The sequence below is a fragment of the Balaenoptera physalus genome, assembly GCF_965194825.1.
Source record: "Balaenoptera physalus genome assembly, chromosome: 1".
NCBI lineage: Eukaryota > Metazoa > Chordata > Mammalia > Artiodactyla > Balaenopteridae > Balaenoptera > Balaenoptera physalus.
Genome location: NC_138882.1, coordinates 163,217,579 through 163,234,432, shown reverse-complemented (window position 1 = coordinate 163,234,432; position 16,854 = coordinate 163,217,579). Strand labels below are relative to the sequence as shown.

Below are 16,854 nucleotides of genomic sequence, written 5' to 3'. Positions count from 1 at the left end.
ATTGTCCTGAGAAACAGGAGTCATTCAGTGACGACCATTCTCCTGTGCCGTCTCATGTTAATAACGAGTAAGAGAGTGTAGGAGAAGTGGGCATCTTAAACACCCTTTGTAATCCCGACCCTGCCTGAGGGTCTTTGGGTTAGCAAGCCCTCTGCACCTCCTTCCTAGAGCGGGGTGCCTCACTGCGTCTTCGTTCTTTCTGGGCAGTCTTTGCTACTGTAAACATCCTTGACTGGAAGCTGTAAGGCGTTCCAGGGAGCTTTCAGTCGGATGTTTACAGCGGCAGGCTGCCACGGTCGTCCCGCTGTGCATCGCCTTTGAAACATTGCAGGTTTGTGCCCACGGCTCAGTTCCTCCTCTTAGTGCTTCCCTCCTCTCTGAGAAGTCACTACAACAAGAACTCAGACCACTTCTCTTCCTTCAGAACAGTTGATACCATTCCATTCACCCATTCTCCTTGTTGGAATTTGTTTCAGAAGCCCCCTTTAAACCAAGGTGGTGAGCTCTGTGACAAAATCAGGCCTTGCTCGGGCTCCTTGCACCAACTCCTGCTTGTTCCCTGGGGCTGCCTGCCAAGCCAGCTGGCTAGAGAGAATGGTCATGTCCTCTCCCTTCCTCCAGCGTCCTCAGTGCTTGACTCTCTTAGGGTGTCAGAGAGCTCCTTGTTACATCCTAGCCTGACTCAGAATGCTATGATCCATCTCCTTTAAAGTGTGTCTAGCTGAAACAGCTCAGTTTCTGAACTGAACAGGTTCAGTTCTTTGCAGGTGTTCAGGCGATTGATCGACATCCTATTCGGGACAGCTACTGCCTGGCCTTTGAAAGGTTGAGATTGCTGAAAGCTGGCCTGAAATTCTAAGATAGCACTTTTAATCCTCTGTAGACATGACGTTTTCCCAAGCTCCAAATTGGCTGGCACCTTCCTTAAGTCCTTTAAAAGCGCCTACTCTCCAAAACTCACCCTTTCTGAAGGAGGCAGCAGTTCATTCTTGCTACTGAAGCAAATGTGCTTTTTCCCAGTCTGGGGCTGGCTGCACAGCACTGTGGTGATGGCTCTAGGATGTGAGGCTGCGCATTCTCTGGCGTTGTCTATCAGGCTCTACTTCTGAAGAGATTCCAAGAGCAGGCACTCTGGTTGGGGAGGCCACTGCTAAAGCTGGGCAAGTGCCCCATTCTGGATTGATCCAGTCATTCAGAGATTGTTGTAGCACAGGGGGTGATTTCCCACTGCTGGGGAAAGAAACGAGCCAGAAATACTGAGTTGTGGATCTAAGGCCCTTGACTTCTCTGAGATGCGTGGGGATGTCTTCTTGTTCTTCGGGAAAGCAAGTAAAGACTACTCAAGCAGAAGATAGTTGAGGCCTGACTTCTGCCCCATTAAAACTGTGAGTTGGAAGTTCCTGCTCATTGAAATGTCATTTCCTCTTCACCCATTTCTTTAAACCAAGCATAATCACTCCCTTGCTAGCTTGACCTCCATTGGCAGAATGAGTATTCATAATGCAGAAGAAGCTTAGATATGCCTCCTTCCATTCCAGTTATTTGAGAACTGTCATGCCTGTCCTCACAACACAAACCTTGGTGCCTCTATTTGATACTCACAGAAGTGTCCTAGACACTGCCTAGTTCATAAACAGTTTAAGAGCATACAGTAGGCATCATAGGAGAAGCTCTTTACATGTTCTCACAGCTTTTGGCAAGGGATATTTTAGCTTCTGAAGGTGGTACTTAAAGGGTTTGCTATTTGTCTGGCAAAAAGACCATATTCACTTGCAGATTAGCTACAGTCAAGGATAACTGGAGACAGAACAATGACAGGTCAGGGCTGGTAAATGCCTGTGGCTCCCTACTCCCCAAGACGTCCTACATGTTAGTTCTAGGGGTCTTAGTCCTCTATACCCTCTCATCACCCAAGAACTTTTCCAAGTTAGTTTGGATTTTAGTGGTTGATGTTTTTTATAGAATGGGAAGGGATTTCTGAGTGGAAAATAAATTCACTGAACCTATTTCAGGAGCCTTGAAAAGAGTAGTTGGCCTTTGTTTCTTCGCTAAGGAGGGTATCAGTATTATCCCTGTCACAGCCAAGATCAAGTTGACTGGCTGACCTTTATTTATAATGTGAGAAGTTGGGGTTGAAGTGGAGGTGATGTTGTCACAGTTAAGTTGTTCTGGAAACTGAGACCTAGATGAAAATAAAAGGGGACCTCCTTCTTCTTCTGCCTCAGCATGATCATGTCCAGGGTTCAAACTGTTTGGGCCTGAAGCACAGAATACATTAACTTAGAAAGTTGGTTCATGTTTGAGGACTAGCTTAGAAACCCAGAATGTTACAAGTGTCTGCCTAGACTGGGTGAATGGCCATTAGGGAACCTTGTCATGCAGAGATCCAAGTTTCTCAGGGGCTAGATATCAGGAGTCCTAGTTTTAGTATCCTGGGCCCCCAGTCACCGGGCAAGCAAAAGAATACCCAACCCCGTTCTTTAGCGGACAGGAGTGTCTCCTGCACTATGGCCACAGAATCCTAGAGGTAGCAAGAAATTAGGGATTCTTTTCTATTGCTAACAGCTGTTGGATTCAAGAGAATTTGTCATACTCCCAACTTGGGTTAAAAAAAGTACTTTCCTACCTCCAGTTGTCTGCCTGGCTCTATGAATCCATTCATCATTCAGCAGCTGCTTATTGAGTGCCTGCAAGGAGACAGGTGGTAGGGACAGTGGAGAGCAAGAGAGAGCGAGGCCTTGCCTTCACAGGGCTTTCATTCTACCAGGGAAAGTAGTGGAATTTGGCAAGCAAGTACAAAAAAGTGTAATGAGAAACGGACTGTGGAAGCACAGACTGGGGATGGGGTCAGTACCAACTTTGTAAATGTCACTTTGGAGAGCTTTGGTCCACAGGGTCTCTATACCTTCAAGAAGTATCTTCTTTTCCTCTTTCCTTGAACATGGCAAACTTAGTCCAGAACATGGAAGTGAGTAAATTTAGCTGATATTTTGCTCAACAAGCCCAAGTGGTTGTATGTTTCTGTTGTTTTTGTTGTCCCAGGCAGGGCACCATGTGTCGCAGGGCCCTCCGGAGCAGACGCCGATCTGTGTCAGTGGTCAGGGGCCGGCCACCCCTGGACCCTCAGGCTGTAACCATGCCGTAGTGTGTGTAAACATCCTACACTCTCAGCTGTGAGCTCGAGGTGGCTGGGAGAGGGTTGTTTACTCCTTCTGCCATGGAAAACGTCAGCTGAAGAAGGAACGGTCTCTTCACCCAGCAGATCGGCCAGAGGCCACCCCAGTGGAGGGCTGTCCCTCAGGCCCCCTGGGTTGCGCTTCTGTGGCTAAGTACCACCTAACCAGATGTGATGCTGGATAGACATGGCCTCAGTGACCACAGAGCTCTCGACATGCTCTGAAAAGCTGGGCTCTTGCCTACCAGTGTTCTTGATCCTGACATTTGATTCTGAAATTCCAATCCAGAAAAAGCCCTGTTTCCCTTTCCCCTGCTCTTTCCCTCCTGAGGTGGTGGGAGCGAAATACGGAGAGCGCTGCCTGTTTGGGAGATTGGGAGCCAGCCTGAGAGCATGGTATTTGGGGTGCTTGCCGTTAGCACTGTTCTCAGATCATAGGCCTTGACGGCATTTACTATCAAGCACTGCTAGTGCGTGGTTTTTAGTTACGGTAATTATTTGCCCATTTGCAACTCGTCACGCAGTGGGTGATTACTCTGTACTTCAGAAAATTGGCTGTATGTTTTGTGAAGCCTATGGAATCTGTTATTTTTAGTTTGATTTAGCGCAACTGGTCTCTTCGAATTCCACTTTCTCTTGGCTTCAAATGTGGAGAGCTCAGCATTCAGCAGGCAACTGCACAGAGCCCGTTTGGGGGAAGAGTGGAAATTCACTGTGGCGGCTGCTGAGCCGGTTCTTTTCCTCTTACCTGCCCCTCCTTCTGCCCCACAGGAGGAGGTGCGCCAGTCTGTGACTCCTGCCGAGCCCGTCCAGTACTACTTCACGCTGGCTCAGCAGCCCACTGCCGTCCAGGTCCAGGGGCAGCAGCAAGGCCAGCAGACCACCAGCTCCACAACCACCATCCAGCCCGGGCAGATCATCATTGCACAGCCTCAGCAGGGCCAGGTCTGTGAACCGCGGAGGGTGCCGGCCCAGCCAGACAGCACCTCTTAGGTTTGGGATGGGCAAAGTGTGACTAGGGCAGAGGGGCAGTCAGATCACTGTAGAGTACTGGATTTGAATTCTGGAGACCTGGGCTTTTCCCCAGATTCAGCCACTGAGGTGATGTGTCACCTGATCTCTCTGGACCCTGGTTTCCTTGTGGGTCATATGAGGAAAGTGCAGTGAGCAAGACATTCTCCAGGATCCCTAAAAAATTTTAGGAGGAAAAAAGTCTTTATAATGCCCCCATGAAGAATAGTGACATCTTTTAAGTGGACTCCGTGCCTGCTGTCTGTGTCTCCCACCAGAATTGGAATTTGTACCCTCAAGGGGGAGATCAGGCATCATTGCCAGCTTGCATACCTCTCCTCCCCTTTTCCCCATCATTTCTGTGTCCCACCAAATTTGTGTCAGGTGACTTTCTCTTTTTACAATAGTAATCAGAAGATTCCTTCTCTGTCTGAAAGCAGTAACATCCACATTGTTGGGGATCATGAGAGGCTGAAGAGAACTCTGTGTTTTTGTTTTTGTACATCTTTATTGGAGTATAATTGCTTTACAATGTGGTGTTAGTTTCTGCTGTACAACAAAATGAGTCAGCTATACGTATACATATGTCCCCATATCCCCTCCCTCTTGAGCCTCCCTCCCACTCTCCCTTTCCCACCCCTCTAGGTGGTCACAAAGCACCGAGCTGATCTCCCTGTGCTATGCAGCTGCTTCCCACTAGCTATCTATATTTGGTAGTGTATATATGTCAATGCTACTCTCACTTCGTCCCAGCTTCCCCGCCACCCCCGTGTCCTCAAGTCCATTCTCTACTTCTGCGTCTTTATCCCTGTCCTGCCCCTAGGGAGAACTATGTTTTCTGAGCTCTGACTCCAGATTCCCTGCCAATCATTAATTTATTTATTCATCAAACATTGAACGTCCTCTTAGATAAAGTCCAATGCTATGTGTTGGGGATACAAACATGAATAAAACAGTCCCTATTTTTAAGAATTCAAGAATCTAGTTGGGGCTACAAATACTTGAAGGTTACACCGCTTGCCACGTGGGAAGTGTAAGATATTCTTAGGATTGTGTAGAGGGTGTTATGGGAGCACTTCAAAAGGGGTACCTAACAAAGATGTGAGGGAGGTGGAAGAAGATGTCAGAGACAGTTCCCTGAAGGGAATAATATGAGTCTTAGAGGGGACAATGGAAATGAATCAAATAAAGAGGGAAGGAGGGCTTTCCCAGGAGAGGGCACAGCACGAGCAGAGGCTTGGAGGTGAGAAACAGCACAGGGAATGGTAGGAGGGGAGGGTACAGTCAGCATAGCGGAACGTCTAGGCAAGTTGAAAAGATAGGCAGAGGGCACATCCCAAACAGCCATGTGTATTCTAGTAAGGAGCTGGGTTTGCCTAAAGAAAAAAAGGTTGGGACAGGGGTAGATTTAAATATTAATTATGATTTTAGGGTTTATTCCCTGCTCGTTTTCTTATCCATGTAACAGAAATTTATTGAGTGCTTGCTCTTTGCAAGACACAGTGCTAGGCAGACGGGGTTTAAAGATGACCACAGCCCAGTCCTTGCCTCAAGGCATCCACTGCACCATGATGCCTGAGGGACCTTCTTTGGCTAATGCTTGTACCTCTGCAGTGGTGAGAGCTTTACCTGCCAAAGGCTTATCCCTGTACAGAGCAAACTTCAAGGGAGTCTGCCAAGAGCTGGCTCTGATTGGCTGACCATCCTAAGAAGCTCATGGCTATTGTGCCCCGACAGCAGGGCATCTGCCATGCTAACACGAGCCCTCGTTTTCCTGAAATGATTTAGAAATACCTTGGAAATCCTCTTGGGGAAATTGAGTTGGTAGTACAGTGATGAGTTGGCAGTATGCATTTTTTTTAGTCAGCGAGAATTTCACCTGCCTCTTCTTTGCCACCCCAGACTTGCTCAGCTTGGAGCTGATAAGGCTTGTGAGGGCGGTGAAGTTGGTTCCTCCCAGCATCTCTGTTGTTTCGCTGTCTGGCTGGTTCAGGGTGGCCTTGTGCTGTGTCACACCTCCCTGGACCTATAGGAATTGTTGTTTCAAATTGAGTTCAGATATCTTCGCAGGACCAATACATATTAAAGTTGGAAGAAAAACATATTTTGTTAAAGTGAATCCTGTGTTTTCTGTCATAAAATTGGAAACATTTATTACTGGAGGTTTGGGGAACAGGCTGAGTTGGAAATCATGGTGTGAGTATAGGAGATGTTTCCTGTTGACCTAACCCACTGCATGTATTGCCCTCTGTCATCTTTCTTCCCTACCCTCCTGCAGTTTTTAGTAATTTCTCCTTATCTAGTAATCCCTTGAGTCCCATCTACAGTTCTCAGAACATATCCCCTTCCCTTGTAACTTTAGATGCAGAGTAGACCTGTGCAGTCAGAAAGTGAGAGCATCAGAATTAACAGCATCGATTGAAGCCCAGGATTCATTAAGACTCTCAGAGTTGTCTTAAGAGGTGATTCTTAATTCAGAGTGGGGAGAAATCATATCCAAAGTGAGGGGTTGGGGTGCAGGTGTGGTTAAAAGGCTCCACTAGCACCACCACCAGATGAACAAGATATCCTGGGATCTGTAAAGGTCACATCTAGGGCTAAAGTTTTGAGATCTAAAGAAATGACTGATCCTTTTGACAGTTTGAATCTACTGTCTCTCAAAGGAGCAAGTTTCATTGGGCAGTCCTCTTAAGTATGTGTGAAACACAGAATCTTCATATACATTAGACAGAAATTCCTTAAATCTGCGATTCCTGTTTCTAGAAAGTTAAAATTCTGGCTTTATAAAATTCCGTTTCTTACGGGTAGCCTCAGTGAAGGTCCAGGTCTTAACAGTGTCCAGGTCTTAAGGGTGTTTGCCTCCCCCGTGGGAAGCAGTGCTGTGATCCAGAGCAGCCGGCTGGCCAGAGTGGGCAGGAGTCGCTCTGCTGCTTGAATCGGGGTGAAAGCCAGTGTGCCCTGTATGTTTCTTCCAGTGAGAAGGAGCCCAGGGTCCTGAGCTTAGTTAACCCATACTGACCCCACTTTCCATTTAGTTTGCCCTGTAAACTCACCTGCTCCAGACTTGACTTCAGCCATGTCTCAGGCAAATTATCGTGGTTGCTTTTGATTCTCTTGTACCGTATGTGCCTTTCTATCATTGAAGGGGCTGTGAAGAGTTGCAACATTTGAAGCATAGAGGTATTTGGGGCCGAGGCAAATGTTCTGTACTCTGAGTCTAAAAATCCGTTTGGCCTTCCTGTCTTTTATTTTGGAGAGTGACTTTAACAGTGCTCTAAGCCCAAGGGATTCTGTAGGTTGAGTATTGTTAGTGTTGCGATGAGGTCAGGCATTCATGGAGGGGTTTGCTCCTGCTTAACTGCTCGTTATTAACCCCTTGGTAGGCCTAATGGCTCTGGGCTGGAGCTCAGTCAGCTTTCTCATGACTCTTCCTTCCAGACCACACCCGTGACCATGCAGGTTGGAGAAGGTCAGCAGGTGCAGATTGTCCAGGCCCAGCCGCAAGGTCAAGCCCAGCAGGCCCAGAGTGGCACTGGACAGACCATGCAGGTGATGCAGCAGATCATTACGAACACAGGAGAGATCCAGCAGATCCCGGTAAGTCCTGCCCTGCCTTAAGGTCTGCGTGGCACTGTGCTCAACAGTATAACAGGAAATAGTTAAAGATTTTACACACACACACACACACACACTTTGTTATAAACCTATATTCCCATTACCCCAGAACACAACTTGCTTCACCGTATACGCCCTGCTTTCCTTTAATCCAGGTTCGGGCTCACCACGATGGGGCAGCTCCTCTCCATTTCCCCTCACTCCACCTACGCAGAGAAATCATTGTAACCACTATTCTGTGCCAAGGCCCAAAGGCCCTGTGAGGCAGTCCTAGTCCTGTGTTTTGATTTGCAGAGAATAAGAGGGAGGTGTATAGAGAAGGCCATAAATACACTTGTTGCATATTCATGAGTCAGTTCCCAGTGGAGCCTGCAGCAAAGTGTATTTTTGGCTTTCATTTAACTTATCCATTCCTTCACTGTGGACTGCTACTTCCTGTGTGCCTTGAGGGATTTCATTTCTTAGATTTGTTGGCTTTTTCGCTTGTACTTGTTCTTTGGTGGAAAAAAAAAAAAAAGGTCCTTATCTTAACACTTGCCATCTATTCATTGGTCAATTTGCCACAAAAAAATGTGGAAAATGAGTGACATGGAGCAGGCCTGTTCCTGCCCCTTGCCCTTCCTATTGTAAATGAAATGTAGGCAGATACAGAAACTCACTTGGACTTGGTTAACCGCTTCCTCTTTGAAGAAAGTTCAGAAAGTATCCTCAACTCTGTTTTGGGGACTGTTCTTCTTAACAGAGTAATAGGCCAGGAGAAAGCTTAGGAAAGGGGAGTGTGTGCATCCCTCTGTTTATCTCTTTCCTTTTCATCTCTGTCTCTCTCTCTCTCCCCCACCTCCCCCGACCCCCCGCTCCATCTCCCTTTCCCCCCTCCCTTTCCTTCCCGCACGGGGTGGGGCTGGGGGTGGTGGCGCCACACACACGCGCCCCACCCCCCCCCCATCAATTCCAGATTCCTTGCAGCCACCAGCCCATGACTTCTCTCATAAATGGTTCTCATTTTTGCATGTGAGGACACCAAAACAAGTTCAGCTAAGCCAGAGAAGAGTTCACACTTTGTAGTAACTTTAACTTGAGTCTTTTAAAGCCTCTGGGGCACAGAAGACTTGTTGCAGAATTTAGGAGCTGGTCTTCACTGTATACCTTCTGCAGGAGTCTGCATTCCTAAACTCACCAGAGTGCTTGTATTAGTGATGACCTTTAGGAAGGAAGCTTTGCTCCTCTTTTGAAAGCCCAGGGGGTAGGCTTCTGTGCTCTGTAATTTTAAAAAGGTGTGAGGGTCCCCAGGCCTACCCTTGTGGCAGAGGACTGAAGGGCAGAGCATCACCAGTACCTAAACCCAAGCCTGAAAGAAGAGCTTGCTTCTAAGAACTGCTTGGAACTGTTCGGCTCACAGCTTTTCAGTCACATTTGAGTTTCTGCAAAAGAGCTCTTCCCAGCTGGGAAATGTGAAATCCCTATGGCCAGCAGTATACCTTCCCCCACTCCTGGGATGAGGCTTCGGTCTTTCATCCCATGTTCCTTGGCAGGAGTTCTGGTGACTCCTGGGACCAGCCACCATCAGTCTTGGCGGATGAGGTTTCCCAAGCCTCCACCCAGCTGTCTTCCTCCCCATAAGCAACTTAATGTTGCCTGGAAGCCGCATTGTGGGATTTAGTGGGGAGTTTAGGCTTGGCATCACAACTTCCCAGCAGCTCCTCTTGGCGTGTTCTCAGGAGAGAAATGACTACAGGTCACAATACCTTGCCCCGTCTCCTTTGAACCAGATTATTAACGGGTTTAGATTTTGTGTCCCTCCATCTTGCCTTAAGTGGACAATACTGGAATGTTCTACCAGGAACTTCAGTGTTAGTCTTTTCTTCATGGTTCAAATCCGCATTGAGTCTGAAGTTTCAGAGAAGCAGTTTGATTTAACACTGCATGCAGAAGCTTCATCCTGTCAGCATTTTCCTCACAGAAGTAAAAGCCCCTGCAATGAGGTTAGCTCTTGAAGGCAAGGGGAAAATTTGCTCCAGGACAAAGAGGCATGACTTGCCTGTTACCCTCAAGAGGCTCACCCTTACAAGAAAATCAGGCTAGGCAGCCAGGGAGGGTGATGTCTGGGCCTCCAGATAGAGAGAGACCAAATCTGCTGGTCCTCCTGGAGCCGCTTTCATTCCCCACACCCTGAGTGTGACTGTCCGTAGTCCTCCTTTGCTGACTGTTTTCTCTGCTGAGCCACAGTTCCTCTCACCTTGTAGCTGCCTTGGTCCTCTCCTCATCCCCATGCTTGAAGCACTAATGCTTTCATGGTACGCTGTAGCATTAAGAGCCTGAGTTAAGGCTTTTAGCACACAATTAAATGCAGCATGTGGTATTATTGTATTATCTGAGACTTATTCTTAAGCATGAGGGACTCTAAGGGCATTTTTGTAGCTTTGGTTTCCCATGATGGGGTTTTATGTGAAAGGTTTATTGATTCAGCTTCCCTTTGGGAGGTATTTGGCCAGAAGCTAGTGCTGAACACCAAGGATCCTAAAAGTCCCACAGACCCCTATTGGTCCTGGCTCTTGGGGACAGAGATAGTAAAGCGGGCCAGCTTTCTCTTCCAAGATGTGCAGCATGGGGCTGGGCAGTTCTAGGGCTGTGGTGCGGGGTGATGGCCATCTGCTTTAGGCTCCTGGCAGACTCTGGGGCTCTTCTCAGTATTAGATCAGCCGTCCCGGGAACAGGGGTGGGGAAGGGTGGAGACGGAGGGGAGAAAGGCCCCACACTTAAGGTATAAGCGTTCCGATAATGTCAGACAGCTTTTGGCATCAAATCTTAACATAAACTGTGAGCAAATAGCTAAGAGCCAGTGAATGTTGAGGGTCCAGCCATGCTGTCCTCGCATATATGACAAGATCCTCTGGGAATTTTTCCCCAAGTCCATTCAAGGAACATATTCTCTTTTGTGTTGTATGACTTACGGGGTAGGGATATTATGGTTTTGCTTGTTTGGGTTTCTGTTAAAAAGGGACTTTTCAGGGTCGGCCTTTTTGGAGGGGTCAGGGTGGGGACGGGTAGGGGACAGTCACCATTTCTTGTCATGGAAAGTTTGCTTGTTTGAGGTTGCATTCAGTCTCCGGTGGTTTGCTTGTCTCTGACCCTGCCTAGGTGCAGCTGAATGCCGGCCAGCTGCAGTATATTCGCTTAGCCCAGCCTGTATCAGGCACCCAAGTTGTGCAGGGACAGATCCAGACGCTTGCCACCAATGCTCAACAGGTATGTGCTGCAGAGATTCAGGGCTTGAGTTGGGAACCAGCAGGAGCTGGCTTCTGACAAAGGAGTGCTCAGCACACAACTCTCTCGCCACCCCATCCTTCAGCAAGAGCCGCCTCCACCCCCTGCACATCTGTTCTGCACCCCAAGGGACAGATGGGGTTTATCGGAGGATTGGATTCAAAGTGTGTCTCTTACCATCGTGCTCTTGAGCGACAAGGAAACTCAAGGCAGGGGAAGCCTCAAGGATACTTGAAGAAAGCCCAATGTGTGTGTGCGCAGGTCTGACTGGAGGAAGCCTTCTGACAGACTGCCTCATCGTCAGGCTGAGTTTCCATCTTTAAACCTGGATGACTGTTGTGATCTGGCACCTCCTGTGCCCTTTGGAAAGCTACTTAGGTTTTTACTTCTACCTTCTCATGCACCCGTAACCAGAGACTGCCCTCCTCATCTCCTCTCATGCCCTGAGATATTGAAGGCTGAGCCACAGGTGCTGAGGGGGCTGCCTCCCTGGGCTTTGGGGATTGGGGGATGTGGGTATTATTTACAGGGGACGGGGGATGCTGGACAAGGGGAGGCATTGTTAATCAATTCTTTTGCCTCAGACCCAAAAAAAGAAGCAATCGTTAAAGAGCTGGACTTGTCTGGCCCAATTGCATTTCTGGTGATGTATCTATTGACAGTGGTGACAGAGCTGAGTTTGTAGAGCAGGTCTCCAAAGATGTCATTTGGGAAAATATGAGGAATGAGCCAAAAGCAGGGTTTCTGAGTTCCATATAGTCTCTGGGATCTTTAAAGGCCCACTCTAAACCCATTCCTTGGCTTGCATAAGGATTTGGGCTTTTCCCTAATTTCCTGGGGATCACTGGCATGGAATCAGATCTCAAGATTGGTCCCACCCTTTAGTGTACCCCTCTTTTTTTCTTTTTTTTTTTTAAACTTGTAAGATTCTAGCCTGGGATCCAGAAACTTTCTGTGGCACAGGGTGGGAGGAAATGAGAAGGAAGAGTTCTTGGTTCCCCAGAGGTCAGTTTTGAGACCAGGAACTAAAGCCAGAAAGTGGGGAAAGTTGGCTGTATAGAGAGGAAGGAGTGAAGCAAGAAGAGGGTGCCTGAGGACAGAGTCTATGTAACAACAGATTGTAATTATAACAACGTGGCATTTCGTAGGTGCTCAGTAAATGTTCGTTGAATGAATGTTGAATGAATGTTAACATGTAAATGGAATTTAAAGGTGAATGAAACTCCTCTCAACTGATGTGAAGGACAATCCTGCTGGCCACAGGGCACAGTTAAAACCTTCTCATCTATGACGAATATTTTCCATTTGTCTCAGGATCATTCCTTTATTCTGCAGATATTTCTTCAATACTTACTTTGCACTGGGAGATAGACAAAACTTAGCTCCTGCCCTCAAGCAGGTGGGAGGAGAAAGACCCAAAACAAAGAACACTAGTAAGAAACACTCATGAAGCCCTTTCGTACCTGTCCCCTTGTTTTCCTCATAGCCTCATGGGTAGGCCCATGGCCGACGGGTTGTTTTTGGCCATAGTGAGGACACTCGAGAAGACAGTCCTTACCTTGCAGGGTGGCTGTGATGATTCCAGGAGAAGGTACACAGAAAACATCAGCTAGTCAGATGTTCCATAGATAACATGCACGCACACAAACATTCTTCAGTCTTTTTTCTAGTCTACCAAGCTGTCTGCAGCAACTGGCATTATATGATGCAGTTCTCTGTGTCCATAAATTTCCTTTAAAATGTATTTAAAATGCCCACATAAGATTTTAAGTACATGTGATAAATGTTTTCCTTACCCCCCCTCCCCCTGCCTTGGCCCAGAGGGTTGCACGTGGCCTCTCTCGGAAAAAGTACTTCATAGGTTTGCCACAAGGGCTTCCAGGGCCAAGGCCACCTGCTCGCCAGGGTGTTTCATATTCCAGTCAGATAATCTGGGTGATACGGGTTTGGTTTGGAGCCCACCTTCCAAGAATGAAAGGGACCACTCACCACGTTGCCCAGTGTTTTGCAATCTGCCTTCACTGGTTGAAAGACAGACTCTTAGGGTTTCTGCCTAAACCATAAATGCTATGCCCTGTCCTATCAGTACCTAGGAGCTAGGTGTTTTTGTTTGACTAGAGCCTCAGGCCCCAGAAAGACTTTTTTAGTAAGGGGCTGGTTTCGGTGGGGCGGGGGTGGTTAGGTGGACATTAAGAGAGATGGTTGCAGAAGTTGTATATTGCATGCTCCGGGGTCCTCTGTGTGGTGCCAACGCTGAGTAGCTGTCTGTGCTAGGGGGTGGGGAGGGACCCTTGTTTTCCTGCTGCTCATCAAGCCCCTGTTCTGTGCCCGGCCTCATTCTGGGCACTTTATGTGCATTGTCCATTTGATCTTCATGACCCTCTCCTGGCTGGTGGGCTGGTGGGCTGGTGGGCTGGTGGACCGGTGGACCAGACCCTGCAGCTGATCTGCCTGCTTTGCCGTCTTGGTTCCTACAGATCACACAGACAGAGGTCCAGCAAGGACAGCAGCAGTTCAGCCAGTTCACGGACGGACAGGTAGGACACCCGGCCTAGGCAGGAGCAGAGGGTGAGGAGCTGTGACAGGGTAGCGGGGGACATCTGTGGGTTTGCATGGCTAGGGCAGCTGTCCCATCATCTGTTAACAGTGAGTGGACAGAAATTGTTAAAACAACAGTCTTGCCTATCCTCTAGACTTATAGACTTGGTGGGAGTTGACGATAATCCTAGACATTAGGTAGCCCCAGTCCGCGTTTTACAGATGAGTGAACTGAGCCCTGGAGGTGGGAAGTGCCTTGTCTGTGCTTGCTTAGCTGTTCATTGCAGAACCAGGACTAGCATGCAGGTCTCCTGTTTCCTTTCTTTAAGAATAGTTTTTCTCTAAGCCATGCTCTTTTTAATCGCATGGATTAGTTGAAATGCAGAGAACATGTGACCTCTCAAGCTCTCTAGGTGCCTGGAATTCAGTAATTCTAAACTCGTGAGGAAGGGATCTTCCCTTTTCCTGCCCCCCTTCCCTTCGCACTATCTTCCCAGAGACCCCTGAGGACATGATAGGATGACATGCCTAAGCCTATGTTCTCTGCTGCCCAGAAGGGAGAGGAGCTGGCATCAGGACCCAACTCTGGCTTCTGCCAGCACCAGATGCCAGGCTCACGTGCCAGGGCTGCTGTGGCAGGGGGTCTTAGCTTTTGGTTTCTTTTGGAAACACCTGAGAAATCATGTCCAGTTGGCCCTAACCTTCCGTAGTGGCTACGCGAGCATCTTCGCGGGTCTTCGCTGTAGTAAGCGTTTAATCCCAGGTGACCTGCCTCCCCATCAGGGCCCATGCAGGAGATGGAGATTCAGTGTAGCCTCAGCCTGAGCCAGATATTCTGAGGAAAAGAGGAGAGGGGGTAATCCCTACTGCCCCTGCCAGTGAGGATTACTGAGTTGGGGAAATGCTGACTTCCAAGCTGCTGGTACAGTGGTTCGAATTGCTTGTGTTTGTCACAGAGGAACAGCGTGCAGCAAGCTCGAGGCTCTGAGCTAACGGGAGAGGCAGAGCCCAGAGAAGTGAAAGCCACAGGAAATGCAACTCCCTGCACCTCTTCCCCGCCCACCACACATACCCCCTCACACCGGGCTGGTGCCTCCTGTGTCTGCTGCTCCCAACCGCAGCAGAGCTCCACTTCCCCTCCTCCCTCTGACGCCTTGCAATGGGTGGTGGTTGAGGTATCTGGGGCCCCCAACCAACTCGAGGCCCATAGGGAGCTGCATGCCCCTCTCCCAGGGGTGACCTCACTCTCTCCTCTCCACCCCTCGCAGCAGCTCTACCAGATCCAGCAAGTCACCATGCCTGCCGGCCAGGATCTCGCCCAACCCATGTTCATCCAGTCAGCCAACCAGCCCTCCGACGGGCAGGCCCCCCAGGTGACCGGCGACTGAGGGCCTGAGCTGGCAAGGCCAAGGACACCCAACACAATTTTTGCCATACAGCCCCGGGCAATGGGCACAGCCTCCCTCCCCAGAGGACCCTGCCGACCTCAGCGCCTCCTGCAGGCTAGGACACTGGTGCACTACGCCCGACGCCTGGGGGCCGAGATTCTCCAACAGAAAGATGCAATATTTTTTATTTCCTTTTTCCCATTTTTTTCTCCACGGAATCAATATTTCAATATGTTGAGCTGTGTGTCCAATGCTATGAAATGAAAATATTAAATAACATATTTATGGCATTTTCTTGAAGCGTGTGGTTGAAGAAATATTTCTTTTGTTTTTCTTTTTTTGGTTCTTACTGCCACTTCTTTTAGGAGCAGATCTCCTCAGGGGTGTATGTAATCTCCTGACTCTTAGAACAGCTGCTGCCCCAGGATTTACCACCTTGTTCTGCCCTCAGGTAAAATTAGGTGAACGTGTATAGCTTCATTTTCACTAGTGCTCCTCTCCCCGCGTCCCTGCTCTTGCCCCAGAGCTCTGTGGATATGCATCAGAGGCCATGGAAACATTCCATGCATTTAAGAGACTTATTTGCCATGGGGAGTGGATGGTTTCATTCCCAAACCCTTCTCTTCCAGGGACTCAAGGAGACTAGGACTTTGTGCATTTGCCCCCCACCCCCCAGTTTTAATTTTATTTTATTTTTAAATGCATTAAAAATTGTGCTAGTCTCCTTTGCTGCATGGACTTCAAACTGCATGAAATGCAATAAATCTCATTTTAGATAATTTGGAGTCTGGGTTTCTGTGTCTGGGGACATTCATGGGACCACTTTGCTTGGGAAAGGCTTGGAAAGGTTTGTCTGCCCTCAGGTTGGGTGTCTGTGAAGGAGGGGGACACCTTTATGAGGAGGGGGGATGTCCAAAGCTAAGGGAACTTGAGCTGCATGTCTGATTCAAATTGAGATCTTCAGCTGATTTAAAAAAGGAACTTCATCAGAATGTTTGCTGCTCAGAGTTGCCTGCCTGCCTTATTTCCTGGACTACGTTATGACACATGGGCCAGATTCAGCCTGTGTCCTTCTTGGCTGAGGGTGAAGAGAGCATCTCTCATGGAGAAAGCTTTCTCTGTCCTTAAGCAAGGACTGAAGTACATCCCTCTACTCCTGTCTCGGCACAGGCTGGCACTCTGAGCTGCCTGCTGTGACCATGCCCATTACCAAAGGCATGGATGGCATCTGCCATGGAAGGTAGCCCAAGCCCCTTGTCAGCCAGCAGGTCAGAAGGGTTCTACAGCCAGGGCTTGAAAGTAGGGAGAACAGAAGGAGCATTCCACTTCTTCATGGCCTCTGTTGGCCATAGAGGCCAGTGGTGAGCCGTCTTTCTTCCCTTCACCATGCCATTTACAGCCAGAATGAGGCCTGTTGTCATGGGAAGAGCAGAGAACTGGCTGCCAGGAAAAGTACTGATTTCTTCTCAGTCAGTAATATGTCATAAAACCTTAGGCAGCTCCCTTCTTTTTGGGACTCTCTTACAGTGTGAGGCAGAGATAGGGAAGAGGCTTTAATATTCGGTTATTTCAAGTCTGACCCTGATGCTCTCATAATTCCCTCACCGAATATCCCCCACTGTTAACCATGGTAAGCACTTGGACATCTGTCTCATCTGTTTCATTTTCAGTTACTTACCTAAGTGTACCTTACCTTACTCCACAAGAAAAAATAAGACGGCTTGCATTGAAAACATACACAGTGAAAAAATATGACAGATGAGAATTAGGAAGAATACTGTTGAATAGGAAATCAGGATCATCGAAAACAAGAACAAATATTCTGGCTGCAAAGACCTACAGAGTTCTTAAAACTAGGTTTCA

General features: G+C 48.2%; 1 protein-coding gene across 4 annotated transcripts in view; it reads left to right on the top strand.

Moving 5' to 3' along the window:
- Nucleotides 1-15,770, top strand: part of NFYC (nuclear transcription factor Y subunit gamma) — a 62,596-nt gene extending 46,826 nt beyond the window's left edge. For 2 of the 4 annotated variants that reach the window (XM_082444431.1, XM_082444432.1), the window contains exons 6-10: nt 3,947-4,120; nt 7,625-7,783; nt 10,940-11,047; nt 13,543-13,602; nt 14,560-15,770. In XM_082444431.1, the coding sequence (XP_082300557.1) occupies nt 3,947-4,120; nt 7,625-7,783; nt 10,940-11,047; nt 13,543-13,602; nt 14,560-14,991 (933 nt within the window). In that variant the 3' untranslated portion in view covers nt 14,992-15,770. Of the gene's footprint in view, nt 1-3,946; nt 4,121-7,624; nt 7,784-10,939; nt 11,048-11,150; nt 11,445-13,542; nt 13,603-14,559 lie in introns of those variants that run through there. The other 2 variants (XM_082444433.1, XM_082444434.1) reach the window with 2 other exon arrangements.
- The last annotated feature ends 1,084 nt before the right edge of the window (nt 15,771-16,854 follow it).